The 14,331-nt window shown below is 48.5% G+C and overlaps 1 protein-coding gene across 1 annotated transcript in view; it reads left to right on the top strand.

The window, feature by feature from the left end:
- Positions 1 to 1,260: 1,260 nt before the first annotated feature.
- sorcs1 (sortilin-related VPS10 domain containing receptor 1) overlaps positions 1,261 to 14,331 on the top strand; it is a gene marked incomplete at both ends in the record, with an annotated part of 126,768 nt that continues 113,697 nt past the window's right edge. Inside the window, one exon of the mRNA XM_084441475.1 lies at positions 1,261 to 1,875. Within this exon, the coding sequence (XP_084297601.1) occupies positions 1,261 to 1,875 (615 nt within the window). The remainder of the gene's footprint in view (positions 1,876 to 14,331) is intronic.

The raw sequence follows: 14,331 nt of genomic DNA on the forward strand, positions 1-14,331 counted from the left end.
CCCAGCTGTACCTGCATCGGGGGCACCGCCTGCTGAGTTACTTAGTTGCATTGCAAAGAAAGGTCTACTTTTCCAAAAAGCGATCCATCCATTTAATCGTAAATGAGCATCACTGCATCAAATAAACCAAAACAAAAGGTCGAACTTCCGCGTTGGCTGACACTCTTCTGACATTGGCTTTTTCCCAAGTCCTTTGGGATCCATGTTTTTTTTTTTTTTTTTATGGTGATGAGGTAAACAGAGAGACAAAAACACGACGTATTATAACCTTCCCGATGTTTGTGCTATTTTAGCTAGGATGGCATCTTTGAGACATTTAGAATGCATGGTTCAACACAATCGTTTTGGCAAGTTGACATATTGTTCCCTGGTGATCACTGCAATCTTTTGGATGTTAGTGTGTGTGCGTGCATGTGTGTGTGTGTGTGTGTGTGTACATGAAAGATGCGTAGGCCTACTATCGATTTGGATGGGTTGTGTATTCCTTTTTTATGCTCGCCAAGCGTTCAATAATTAATTATAACTTAATAAGTAATACATGTGTGATTCGTGATCATGCTCAACTGGAGATTTATTCATATTTTCTAATTAACACAAACCCCCTTGAGACCAAAAGCAAAACAGAGGCAATTAAACGGGTTCATTCTGGATACAATAATTCCATCTTATCTACTGATTGAGCAATTTACTTGCATGGCAGATTATGAAATCAACATCTGTTAAATTGTTGTTTACAAGATCACAGTTGTACATCGCAGAAGACACGCAGCAATAAAAGCTTATGAAATCAAGGGATTATTATTAAGAGAAAGAGAGAGAGAGAGGGGGAGTGAGAGAGAGAGATGCGGTTGAATAAATCAGACGCAAGAAGAAATCTCCCCCTATCTTTCCGTCTGGATTCTACCAGCTCCACCCCCATGCGCGTTGGGGCTCCGTTTGATCAAACCCTTCAACTTGGACCACTTCTCCGGATCGCACTTTTTACAACACAGGCAATTGGATGCGCCTCAACTTGCGAGCTGCTCTATAGCTCCACATCAATACCATAAAGGGAGAGGAGCAGAGAAGAAGGGAGGAAAAAGGGACTTGCACCCGTAGCATCTTCCTCTGCCACCAGCCATGGAGAGGGTCAGATTGTGCCCTATATGGCACCGCGCGTTGTGGTTCCAGCTTTTGATCATCGTCTCTTTCTTGCATGCCGCCGAATCAGAGATAACTTGCAGATCGTGTCAACCTAAGTGGCGTGCACGGGAATTACTGATGGAGACGGAGACGGGAGGATTCGCAACAGGGTTCGGGGGGGAAGTTTGGGGGAACGGGGACGGGGCGGTCGGTGCTGAATCCGCAAGTGCTGCAACTCTCCGGCTTGGATGTGCAGCTGGCTCCGCCGCATGCCCAGAGAACCACATCCCCTCCAGGAGAACACGGAATACCCACCAGCTCCGCTCCGTGAATACGCACGGCCGCGGGATCCCGTACAAGAGTGAATTCATCGCCCTCAGAGACAAAGTTTCCCACCTCAAAAATACCGGTCATCCGAAGACAGGTGCCGGGAAGGCTCGGACAGATCTGACCCCTGCAGCTGAGCCCAAGCAGCGAGTTCGGGGGAACAGCCCACGGCGTAGAGATGAGAAAGTCAAGTCCTCCGGCTCTCAGCCGCATCAGGGGCTCCTGCCTTCGGGCGACCCGCGAGAGAGCATCACCTCGCCGGCGGGGCGCAGAGTGACGAGGTCCGAATTACGGTGGAGCGGCGAGGACCGGAGGGCGGCCGGTTCGAGGCAGGATGAACTCAAGCTGACCAGCTCAACCTTCGCCTTGACCGGGGATTCGTCTCACAACCAAGCCATGGTGCACTGGTCGGGGCATAATAGCAGTGTAAGTTAATTGTGGTACACTTTAATTGTCTGGTATAACTTGGCCACTTGCGCTGCAAAACATGTTGGCTATGGGGCGATGGGTTTGGTATAGTGAGTAAATGAATTTAGGGTTGTGGTGTGTTTGTGTGTGTGTGTGTGTGTGTGTGTGTGTGTGTGTGTGTGTGTGTGTGATAGAGAGAGAGAGAGAGAGAGAGAGAGAGAGAGAGTGTGTGTGTGTTTGTGTGTGTGTGTGTGTGTGTGTGTGTGTGTGTGATAGAGAGAGATAGAGAGAGAGAGTGTGTGTGTGTGTTTGTGTGTGTGTGTGATAGAGAGAGAGAGAGAGTGTGTGTGTGTGTGTGTGTGTGTGTGATAGAGAGAGAGAGAGAGAGAGAGTGTGTGTGTTTGTGTGTGTGTGTGTGTGATAGAGAGCAAGAGAGAGTGTGTGTGTGCGTGTGCGCGCGCGCGTGCATGTGTGTGGCGCGCCCGCCCGTGTGTGTGAGCGAGATCAGATTGATCCAGAGAGAGGAACAGTGCGCGCTCTGTTTAGTCTGCATCTGGCGTGATGCTCATAACCGGAAGCTACGTTTCCGGTTATTAAGAACTTTTGGCTTAGGCTACACACTCCGTGCATAGGCTACACACTCCGTGCATAGGCTACACACTCCGTGCATAGGCTACAACTGTAGGCTACAAATCAGTTTGATTATTAGGATTAGTGGAAGTATTAGCTTTATCCTCTATCATAAATAAAATGCAAGCGTATCTCCGTATTGTTGTCTATATTCAGTGAGTGAACGTGTTGCTGTGAGAGTGGTCTACAGAGAACATGGTCAAACTAATGCTCACTGCTGACGGTACTTTGGGGCTCATCATAAGCAGCTGCATAGGCTGTGTCACGGGGAAAGAACTGCTGCAATATGACAGGTGTAGCCCCATTTGCCTAATGTGCTAAAATTACCAAGAATTACAGACGTTCAAAAACAAATATCACACTTTAAATGGTCAGCTATTACCTCAGTGTCTGTTTAGTGCCTTTTTTGGTATATTTCTTAATGACTCATTCCACGCATCACTTAGCCGCGGCGGTAACAAAACCCATTTCATTCCGACGCATCTCGCCCTCTCCTCTCCTCTCTATCACACATTGTGACTCATATGCCTCCAGGTGTTTCTGTGGGCTTGGAAATGTTGCTTGTTCTAAACTGTGACCTTAACAAGAAGGGATATGTCAAAAACACTACCCTTAAAAAAAAAAGCTTTGGTCTATTTATTGCAAAAAAACGTTGAAAATATGAATGACTTGTCAATCCTTCATTGTCACCTTGCAGTCGTTTTAAGTGCCTGGAAATGAGCTGGAATCACTCACCTAAGCACCCATGGTGTCGGGGGACATATAACAGAGTTTTTTTCTTTGCATAACCATACATACATAATACTATTTCCTATTGTCGCAAGCATCATCATAATGAGCAATAATAGATCAGTCATTAATATGTAGCTGTGTTGCAGTAGGCTGAATACAGCACTATGCATACACGGTCGCCACTACAATTAATAATAATAATCATAATCATAATAATAACAATAATTCATTTATAAAGCACTTTTCATTGTGAAACTATCTCCTAAGCCCGTTACCATCTGAGCTGCAGTTTAAATAAACAAATGATTTGTTCAGATAAACACGCTCTATCAAGCAGTGATGGGCGCGTGCCTCATTAGAGCGTTTACATAGCTGCGACCCTAATGAGCCAGAAAGAACATGCAAATGCTATAGGATAATACGTCCTTTTGAGTTTAATGGGCAAAAATATAATTACAAAAAAAAGGATCTGGATGTAATTGTGTAGCTGGCCTCGGTTTGAACCGTGTTGAGAATGCATGCCGGTGGAAAAGGTTACGGTGAAGCTTGGAGGTCCATTTGGGAAGCTGTGACATATGTCTTGCATGCACAGAAAGCATGCACCACTAGTGTTTACATTATTGTTTTTTACATTATAGAAATGTCAGATATTAAGCAGTGTTGGCTTGTTACTCACTCAAACAGGTTCTAGACTGACATGTTGTCGATCTGGGCTCGTATTTATCAAGCATCTGAGAGTGCTGATCTAGGATCTGTTGTCCCTTTTGAATGAAATCATATGGAGAGGTGTGGCCCTGATCCTAGATCAGCTCTGCTACTCTGAGACGCTTGGTACATACAGGTCCAGTTCAACAAGTTCTCTCTTGAGCCTCGGTTGCTCTTAACAGGAGGAGCAAAGTGACACCAGGTCACGGTCGTGAACATGGGCCTCAACGTAGATGATGTGATATGGAAGATGGCCGTATGGATCTCTCACTGGATCTTTAGGATGTAGGCCTAGCCTAGTTATGGCCACCTGGCTCTTTTGAGAGGGAAACTAAAGAGATTGCTAAACATGTCTACTGGACCCACACAGAACAGTTAGAAGAGTTCTTCATTCATCTACGCTGTAGGCTACTATTATGGACAACCCACTACTGTTTAGAACTAGGCTACTGCAGGAACCAAATAGGATCCTGGGTCCAGGTTCTGCAGGAGCAATAGGCCTAATTCCAGCCACCATTTTCCTCACTAATCTAGTTAAGGGAAGAAAAAAAAACGCTAATCACACCCTGTAAACAAAGTGAGTGACGTGATCAAGGACCTCAGGAACAACGCTGCATCTCTAGGATGTTGTTTCTCATCTGGAAACGCCTCCACAATCCAACCATTTGTGTCGCTAATTAGCGAGCAGTTCATCACATATAGTTCCTGGAAGTGTTATCGCGCCAGCTGTTTGGGCAGACAGTCACACACCCATCCAGTATGCGTTGAGGGATTCTATTTACGGGTTCCGCAAAGTCTCAAGCTGCAACGGCATGTTAACTGCGCAGGAGGAACCTGCCAACCACCTTGCAAACAGACATCTATTGGCTTACACAGATGTTATGCCGTCTCATCAAATGCCTATAATTTGCTCATTCCCTGACAATTGGATGCTGTCACAACTGCTGTGTTGTCGAGACGCGGATGTTAAATTGGGCATAGTCGACCCGTTCAATCAGGCGGCTGGATTCGAAGAGGCTGTTTTTTTTACGAGGCGTATGCTAAATTGACAATCTCGCATAAATGGGGAAGACGGTTTGGGGTTTTACATTTTCTCTCCCCTGAGCGGTACTACCTGAATGCAAACATGGGCGACAGCGCCACAGCTCATTAAACTGCTCATTATGATCTACGGCGGGAACATAATTACTAGGCCTACCGTCTCTACTAAGGTACGCAAAGTTGTGGTAAAAGCCTGTCTTGTCTTATAAAGTAACGCCTTGGACAAGTCACTTTATCCAGTGGCGGTTGGTTAGGCATGGGCTGCTCCTCCGAACTCGCTGCTCGTGCTCAGGCGTAACCTCCAGCCTGGCTCCCGCTCACCTGTCCATGTCAGGTGATTCAACTACGCCCTCGGCGTCCGGGGTAATTGACCCGCCGCGGCCCCCTCCTGGCCCGGTTGTAATCCGACGACCGGGGCGCGCGACGCGCTTCGCTAGGCGGCGTTTACTCGCCTTCATTTGACTGTGAACAAGGGGAGTTACCACCTTCTGCCTTCCAGAGCTACAGGGGGCAAAGATAGGACAGGAAATAATCACAAATAATATCGCCTGAGTGTTTTGGAAGCTAAATAAAAGCTAGCGGAAGTGAAAACGTCAGCGTCCTGGTACATAGACGGACTGCACACAAATAAAAGGCAGTTTATAAGTAATGTACCTGGGCACTTTAATCCAAGCATAGAAGGCCTCTGGAGTACACACTTCATTTCAGTAAGTGCCCTTAGGTCTTGAGAGTACCCTCCGCTCCTAACCCCTCCTCCTCCTCCTCCTCCTCCTCATCATCATCATCATCCTCCCCCTCACTCTCTCTGTGTCCGCGTCTCTCCATCACATTTTGATATGATTTCATGGCGGATATTCCGGCCTCGCGGTCAATCTGCGGCCGTGTCAGGCGTGATAACCATCCGTTACCGATGGAATAGACAGAATCGTACGAGGCGTGGCTCCCGGTTAAACGCACGGGGTCTGTAAATACCGTTCCAAGGTATTCCGGGGTATTCCGGGGCGAAGCGACAGCGTTCGCACGGACGAGCCGGGTCCCGGTGTGCCGCTGGTACGCCGACGCGGCAGTATTGCATCAGAAAACTATCCACCTCCACATACTCAACGAGGTGGCTCAGTTTGATGGACGATTATTATAGGAGTATTGATAGATATGCGCGGGAGCTTAACCTCATCCATCAGATCCGGATGATATTGCAGAAGGTAAGGCGGCCTTCTGCTGTTCATCTTCCCCCCCCGACACGTCACCGGGATGCCCCCCCCCCACCCCCCCCCCGACGTAATGCAGTGTGACATATGTGCCGCAGATATGAACATATTATCCCCCTCGACCACCCCCCCTCGTCCGCCCACCTGCCTCGCCACCCCGCCCCCCCCCCCGTCTATTTCCTGAGTGGCTGGCGGCGTTCCTCTAAAGTACCCCTCCGTCGCCCCGGTGACGGACACAGCGACGTGAGTGATGGTGATCGAGTGATCGAGGGGGTCGGGACAGGCGGGAGTCAGGGGCGTCGCCGAGCGGGACCGCGCGCCATTAGCCCGGCGCGTTCGAGCACGGTGGTGGGGGGGAGGGATCGGACGGCGTTCGTCTGGCGTCTCTCTGATTGATGGAGGGGAGAGGGTTTAGGGTGCGAGCCCGAGGGGGGGAGCGGACGGGCGGTTCGGACTCGGTTCTGCTCATCCGAGTGACGTCGGACGTGAGTTGTGTTTCTCCGAACCAGCTGGCTGTCGTTCAGAGTGAGCTGAGGGATGATGAGCTGAGGGATGATGAGCTGAGGGATGATGAGCTGAGGGATGATGCCATCACGGTATATGGGGTGGGGTGTGGCGATCTTTGGATGCTCAATAATGACCAGGGCGGTCATTTCCTGTGGCGAAGGAAGTAGAGCGAGTCGTCTAATGACCGCCTCCCACTGTCCACATGTCCAAGTGTCCTTGGGCAAAGACACCGAAACCCCAAATCGCTCCCAACGAGCCGACTAGCGCCTTGGCTGACAGCTGCCGTCACTGGTGTGTGAATGAGAGGCCATTGTAAAGCACTTTGGATAAAAGCGCTATATGCCGTAAGTGCAGTCCATTTACCATTCACCATGACGCCTCTTGACAGAAGTCAGAAGGAAAAAATACAACTTAATTGCCACTGTGTTGCGAGGATTGCTCGGCGTTCCAACCAAGAAGGCGTGGATGTGTCTCAAGTGGCAGATTTCTGTTGCAGACTTGGTTCTTTTCCATCTGTGTCTCCAGCAGAGTAACGGAACAGAAATCGGCCAAAGCACCACAAATGTTGTTCTTTTTTTTCTTCTTTTGATCAGTTTTGTCAGAGGAATTATCTCATTCTGCGTTTGATCAACTGTCATGCTGTGTTGGTCGTGGTTAGTGCGTATGAGTTTACCGTTAAGCTCTTAGCATGTTCACTCTTAAGTTTGTCATTCTTTACCTCAGAACTGAGCGCATCATGAAGGGGTGGATCAGGAAGTCCAAGGTCAATTGATTAGAATATGACACGCCATCAAGTTGCTAAGCTAGTTGAAAAGCAACTGTGTGTGTGGTTCAGTGGATTGTTGAGACTACATCAGAATCAGAATTTGTTTATTGCCATTGTACTTTACATAGATAGGATTTTTTTTCCGACACCGTGGTGTTTACAATACAACAATGGACAGGTGCAAGGACAGGACAGGACAAGACAGGACAGGACAGGACAGGACAGAACAGGACAGGACAGGACAGGACAGGACAGGACAGGACAGGACAGGACAGGACAGGACAGGACAGGACAGGACTCTTAAAGTGCAGTGATACAAACAGTGCAAAAAGCAGCAGTGCAGAGAGAGGAGAGAGTCAGAGGAGAGAGAGTCAGAGGAGAGAGACTCAGAGGGGAGAGAGAGTGAGAGGGGGAGAGAGAGTGAGAGGGGGAGAGAGAGTCAGAGGAGTGAGTCAGAAGGGAGAGAGTCAGAGGAGAGAGAGTCAGAGGAGAGAGAGTCAGAGGAGAGAGAGAGTCAGAGGAGAGAGAGTGAGAGGGGGAGAGAGAGTCAGAGGATAGAGAGTCAGAGGGGAGAGAGAGTCAGAGGAGAGAGAGAGTCAGAGGAGAGAGAGTCAGAGGAGAGAGAGAGTCAGAGGGGAGAGAGAGTCAGAGGAGAGAGAGTCAGAGGGGAGAGAGAGTCAGAGGAGAGAGAGTCAGAGGGGAGAGAGAGTCAGAGGAGAGAGAGAGTCAGAGGAGAGAGAGTCAGAGGGGAGAGAGTCAGAGGGGAGAGAGTCAGAGGGAGAGAGTCAGAGGGGAGAGAGTCAGAGGGGAGAGAGTCAGAGAGGAGAGAGTCAGAGGGGAGAGAGTCAGAGGGGAGAGAGTCAGAGGGGAGAGAGTCAGAGGGGAGAGAGAGTCAGAGGGGAGAGAGTCAGAGGGGAGAGAGTCAGAGGAGAGAGTCAGAGGAGAGAGAGTCAGAGGGGAGAGAGAGTCAGAGGGGAGAGAGAGTCAGAGGAGAGAGAGTCAGAGGAGAGAGAGAGTCAGAGGAGAGAGAGTCAGAGGAGAGAGAGTCAGAGAGGAGAGTGTCAGAGGAGAGAGAGTCAGAGAGGAGAGAGTCAGAGGGGAGAGAGTCAGAGGGGAGAGAGTCAGAGGGGAGAGAGAGTCAGAGGGGAGAGAGTCAGAGGGGAGAGAGTCAGAGGGGAGAGTGTCAGAGGAGAGAGAGTCAGAGGGGAGAGAGTCAGAGAGGAGAGAGAGTCAGAGGGAGAGACTCAGAGGGGAGAGACCATGTTGATGAGGCTGACGGCCGTGGGGAAAAAGCTGCTCCCGTGTTGAACAGCTTTAGTCTTTAACGAGCGCAGCCTCCACCCAGAGGGCAACACGCAGAGAGAAGTATCGAAGAATATTGAATTGGTTAAAACTGAGGTGAAATTCATACTTTTCAAACATCAAGTCGGAGTCTGTCTGCACGCTCTCAATATCAGTGATAATGGATCGAGCGCTGTGCGACGGTTACGAATATTAGTCTTTTGGTGAACCTGTCACCTTTGGAAATTCAGATCGACAACGATGGCGCGTGTTGGAAAGACAGTCGAGGCTCCTTTAGGCGGGAGAAAGTCCCATTTTACCGCTGATCAGGTCAGGGATTGTACGGGGCCTTTCTGAGGTACAAATTTAATCCCTGGCCCTCTGTGACCCCCAGGAATATGGCTGATAGCGAAGATAAAAAATGCTGTTTTGGATGGACAGTTGGCTGATGAGGGCAACAGATGAGATTGGCTGGTCTAGTTAATGGATCAGGTCTGAACACACACACGCGCACACACATTCACGCACACACACACACACATACACACACACACACACACACACACTGGCATAAAGCACACGCACGCTTACATACACACACACACACACTGGCATAAAGCACACGCACACTTACACACATACACACACACACACACACACTGGCATAAAGCACACGCACACTTACACACATACACACACACACACACACACACACACTGGCATAAAGCACACGCACGCTTACACACATACACACACACACACACACACACACACTGGCATACAGCGCACACACAGGCATACAGCACGTACACACACACACATCTACACACAGTTTTAGGCTGACGGCATGCGATGACACCCGACTGGAGATTAACCCTGGCTTGAACTCTTAAAAGGGACATTTCAAACCCTTGGACTTTCCCTTTCAAAGTGACACAAACAAACAAGCCTTTCTTCCTGTCTCTCCTCCGTCTCCTTCAATGCCCTCCTACGCCCACCCGTCTGGCTGGAGATTGGGTTGTGTTGCCTCTGTGTATGAAATGCGCTCTACAAAAAAAGCTTTGATTGATTGATTGATTGATAGATAACTGCCATTACACACCGTAGCACACTTTCATCGTCTAATGACTCTGTCGCCTCCCAAATGTTTTCTCTGAGCTGTGCTCGGAGAAAGAGCAATACAGAACATATTAAGATGGGCACTTTGACATTTTTTGAAATGTTCTCCTTTTTTTTTCCTCATCCTACTGCTTACTGTAATAAAGTCTGGATAATGATCGTCTGGTTCTCAAGCTGTCAAGGCCCTTTGAGTGCCTTTTAACTGCATATGTGGAAGCCATTGGGTGTTGGCTTCATGCGCGTGCGCGCGTGTGTGTGTACGATACATGTATTTGTGCAAGTGTGTGTGTGGATGGCTGGGCCACAGAAGAGAGAGAGAGAGAGAGAGAGAGAGAGAGAGAGAGAGAGAGAGAGAGAGAGAAGGATGAGGCCATTTGTGTACAGGTATTCAGCGAGCCCAATCAAGCCCTGCGAGCCTTGTCAATCTTGAGGTGTAATTGTCTTTCCCTCTAGGTGTTGTTCTTGAACGTCCCACTGTGTCCGGCTGTAGTCCAGAACAGCCGAGTCTCCGCTCCCGACGCTCACAACCACTAGACAACAGGAAATGGGCGGAAACCCTCAACCAGAGGTCACGACTGTAGGGTTCACCGTACTCAACACACGCAGGAGAGACTGCATTATTGAGGGGAGGACAGTAGATCCAGAGAGAGAGAGAGAGAGAAAGAGGGAGAGAGGGAGGGAGAGAGAGAGAGAGAGAGAGAGGGGGAGAGAAAGAGAGAGAGAGGGAGGGAGAGAGAGAGAGAGAGAGAGGGGGAGAGAGAGAGAGAGAGAGAGGGAGAGAGAGAGAGATAGAGTGATAGAGAGAGAAAGATAGAGAGAGATACAGAGAGAAAGAGAGAAGGAAGGAGAGAGAGATATAGAGAGAAGGAAGGAGAGAGAGAGATAGAAGAAAGGAGAGAGATATAGAGGGAGAGAGAGAGAGATAGAAGAAAGGAGGGAGAGAGAGATAGAAGAAAGGAGAGAGAGAGGGAGAGATAGAGAGAGAGAGATAGAGAGATAGAGAGGGAGAGAGAGAGGGAGAGAGAGATAGAGAGAGAGAGATGCAGAGAGGCTTTTCTTGCTTCAAATCAAATCAAATTTGTTTGAGCAATAGAAATTGCTTCGGTGTCTTCAAAAGCAGAATCCCTAACATGAACTTGTGTTGTTCTCAGAGGGTAGGTTTGATCAGCTGACCTCAAGGGCTCACTTCTCCTCCCTCTCGCCAGATTAGAATTCAAGTCAGGTGAACAGGACTCTATTAGCAGATTGAATAAAGCGCCATTAATATTAAATGAGGATTTAGGAGAGAGAGAGAGAAAAAAAAATCCCTGGAAAGTAAGATCAAACGAGCGTCTGCACAAGGGGAAGGGCCCCCTGTCCTGCGAAGGAGAGAGATTTCAAAGGCAGGTGCGAATTAATACATTAAATAAATCATGTTCAAAAAGCGTTCTTTCCTTTGAATATTAGGCGGCGCGTATGAAAGCGTACGTCGTGGGGGAAACAAAGGGAAGCCTGAGCTCGTTGTTGTTGACACGGACGCTGTTGTTGTGTTTGACTCCGTTCACGTGCTTTATTTCTTTATTTCACGGATCAACCTTTTTGGCTCTGACTCGCTGCGTTTCGAAGCTATCGCAAGATCCAATTCTCTTGGTTCCGTCGCCTCATATCCTGACAGATTTTCGGTGCGAAAGGCCAACATTTGTTTTGAAAACGTGCTTCCTGCTTTCGGCAGCTCCCATCTGTGTTCTGACGGGCGTCTTTGGAAAAGACGCGACGCATATGAATGAGGACGCCTGGTTTAGCATATCGAGATACCTGACTGCCCCATCTGCCCGTGTCCAAACACGTTTAGCCCAAACCTGTCAGTTTACCTCGAATTACCATGTAGGCTTCAGACGATCCTTTGATCGGCTCCTCTCTCTGAGTCACAGCTTTCAAAAGCCAGCAGCCAGCGTCCGTTCCACATTAAAAAGCCATCAACGTGATATTAGTGACACCGCACCACTTATGCATTAGCCTAGCAACACTGCACTCGCCTAGCAGCACTCTGAACCGGGAATATGTCATAACGGCTCACATAGGGTTGACTTTTGTGACGTACAGCGGTCAAGCATGTCTGAAAGGGGTTCGTGAACGTATAGTTCCGTCTCAGTTTTCCTAGATGGCCAGAGGAATCGCACCCATCGAAAGCCTCGCTAGTGGCCACGACCTTGACTGGTCAACCTGGAGGTCACTGAACAGACAGCGCGTGGAACAGGGGAGGTGCAAAGCACTGATGAAACCTTAGAACTACACCACAGAAGACACGTGCCGCCGTGGGTCAACGCAGCCAATGTCCCCCCTACTGGAATGTTCCGATGCCCCCCGGTGCCCTGTGACCTGTCAGAAGACCTGCGGGGGTCGCCGGCCTCAAAGCTGCGTTCGCTAATCACGGCCGCCCACCCAATCACATTCAATTTCCTCCATCTAAACGTTGTTGTATATTAAATGTACCTAGAATAAAGATTGCATTAATGTTTTTTTCTTTTTTTTTTGGGGGGGGGGGAGTGTAATTTATATGTAAAGTAGATATTTAAAGGGGTGTGTGTGTGTGTGTGTGTGTGTGTGTGTGTGTGTGTGTGTGTGTGTGTGTGTGTGTAGGGGTGACGGTGCAGGTGGTGTGGTGGTGTGATAGATTGGTTAAGTGTCTGACTAGGACACGGTTGAGCTCATTAGTATTTCAGGGGTTTACGATTGGACGCGAGGAATCGTGGGTTCTAATTAATTCCCCCACTCAGGTGTGAGCTCCTCCAGGGGCCCGCCCGGGGCCCCTCATAAAGGGGGGGGCAGCGGCAGGGAGATAAATCCTTCCTCCGCCGACACGGAGTAAAAAGAAATCACCCCCGACTAGATAAAAAACGTGTGGCGGTCACGGCCAATTGAGTTCTGTCTCTGTGTGTTTTTCCTTTCCTGTGCGTCGTGCCGTAGGGCGTGGCACTTACGATCCTCACAGCAGAGGAGGGGCTAGAACGAGGAGCGAGGAGCGAGGAGTACCGTACTACTCCGCTTCCAGGAAGCTTAGTGTGAACTGTGTTCCTCGACGGGGTTAGGGTTAGGGTTAGGGTTAGGTTAGATGAAGGCGATACTACCGCCGTACTAGATCCTAGATCATCTCCGTGAGTGGTAGCCTGTCGATCATCCGGGAAGAGAAGCGATAGGGTTTCCTCCTCCACGCGCTGCGTTCTCCGCTGCCTCCGAATGTCAGGGATCTAAAGGAGTTTGTGTTTTGCACATTCCACCTACAGTACGATCAATAATACATTCATCACCGGGTCACTTGGGAAACCAGGTGGGCCTTTGATATTCAAATGAGCGTTTTGAATCAGTGCTGGCCTCTTGTTTAATTAACAGACAACATACAGTAGGAACTATACTTGAGCACACTGGGGTTATGAAGAGGTGGTGACGCACTGAGATTGAGGGGTTTCAACAACTTTGCTGAATACTAACTGATCAATCAATCAATCAATCAAAGCTTTATTTGTATAGCGCATTTCATACCCAGAGGCAACACAATGCGCTTTACAGAGAACAAGGGAGGTGGGCATACGACCCACTCTCTACATATTCCAGAGGGAAGCAAAAAAACAGTAATCACCCGGGGGTCAGATAAGTGAGCTGGAAAAATTCTCCCCTGACCCCTCTCAACAAGGCGATCGAGCAAGCTCCTGGAGTATGTTTGTCTTACGGCTAAGAACATTTATAAAGCAGTAAATTACATTAAATTACATTTTCAGAGCAAAAAGACTGACTGATAACATCTTGCTGGTAACTTTGATAGAAAACTAATTCACTCAAGTCTCTATTCTGATAGTTTCTGAGTCAATTTTCACCCTCTTCTCCGTGTGAGAGATCAGTGGGATCCTCTGTAGAAATATAATAAGGGTCTCAAAGTAATAAAATAAAATAACAATCACACCCAGGTGGTGAAGTAAGCAGGAAGGTTTATGAACAATCTCTACTTCCCTCTACTGGTGAGCAACGGAAGTGGGTCTAAATCTCATGCTACGAACACACACACACACACACACACACACACACACACACACACACACACACACACACACACACACACAGTCACGTATAGAATCGGCTGCATAAAAAGAAAGAAGAAGAAAGAGATTCCATTCCTCCAACTAAGCTGAACGATAATTGTCCTCATTGTCTGTGATTTTCAATGCGATTAAACCGATTATGATGTTTTTTGAAGACACTTAATTAGCGACAAATTTTTTAACCAAATGCGACTAATTAATTGCGCATGTGAGGCCAAGTTCAGAGCCTCAGCTGGTAGAAATTAAACCGAATAATTTGCTCTAACTCTATTACCTGAGATACGACGATGACTCATTTGCGCAGATATTATGGACAGTACCTCCATTCACAACGTGTGCAAAGAAATACAGCGGCGTATGCAGATGGCCGTCCGGTGAAGATGACCTTTGAACTCCACTCCCACCTGGCTGG

The sequence above is a fragment of the Borostomias antarcticus genome (assembly GCF_949987555.1).
Source record: "Borostomias antarcticus genome assembly, chromosome: 7".
Lineage (NCBI taxonomy): Eukaryota > Metazoa > Chordata > Actinopteri > Stomiiformes > Stomiidae > Borostomias > Borostomias antarcticus.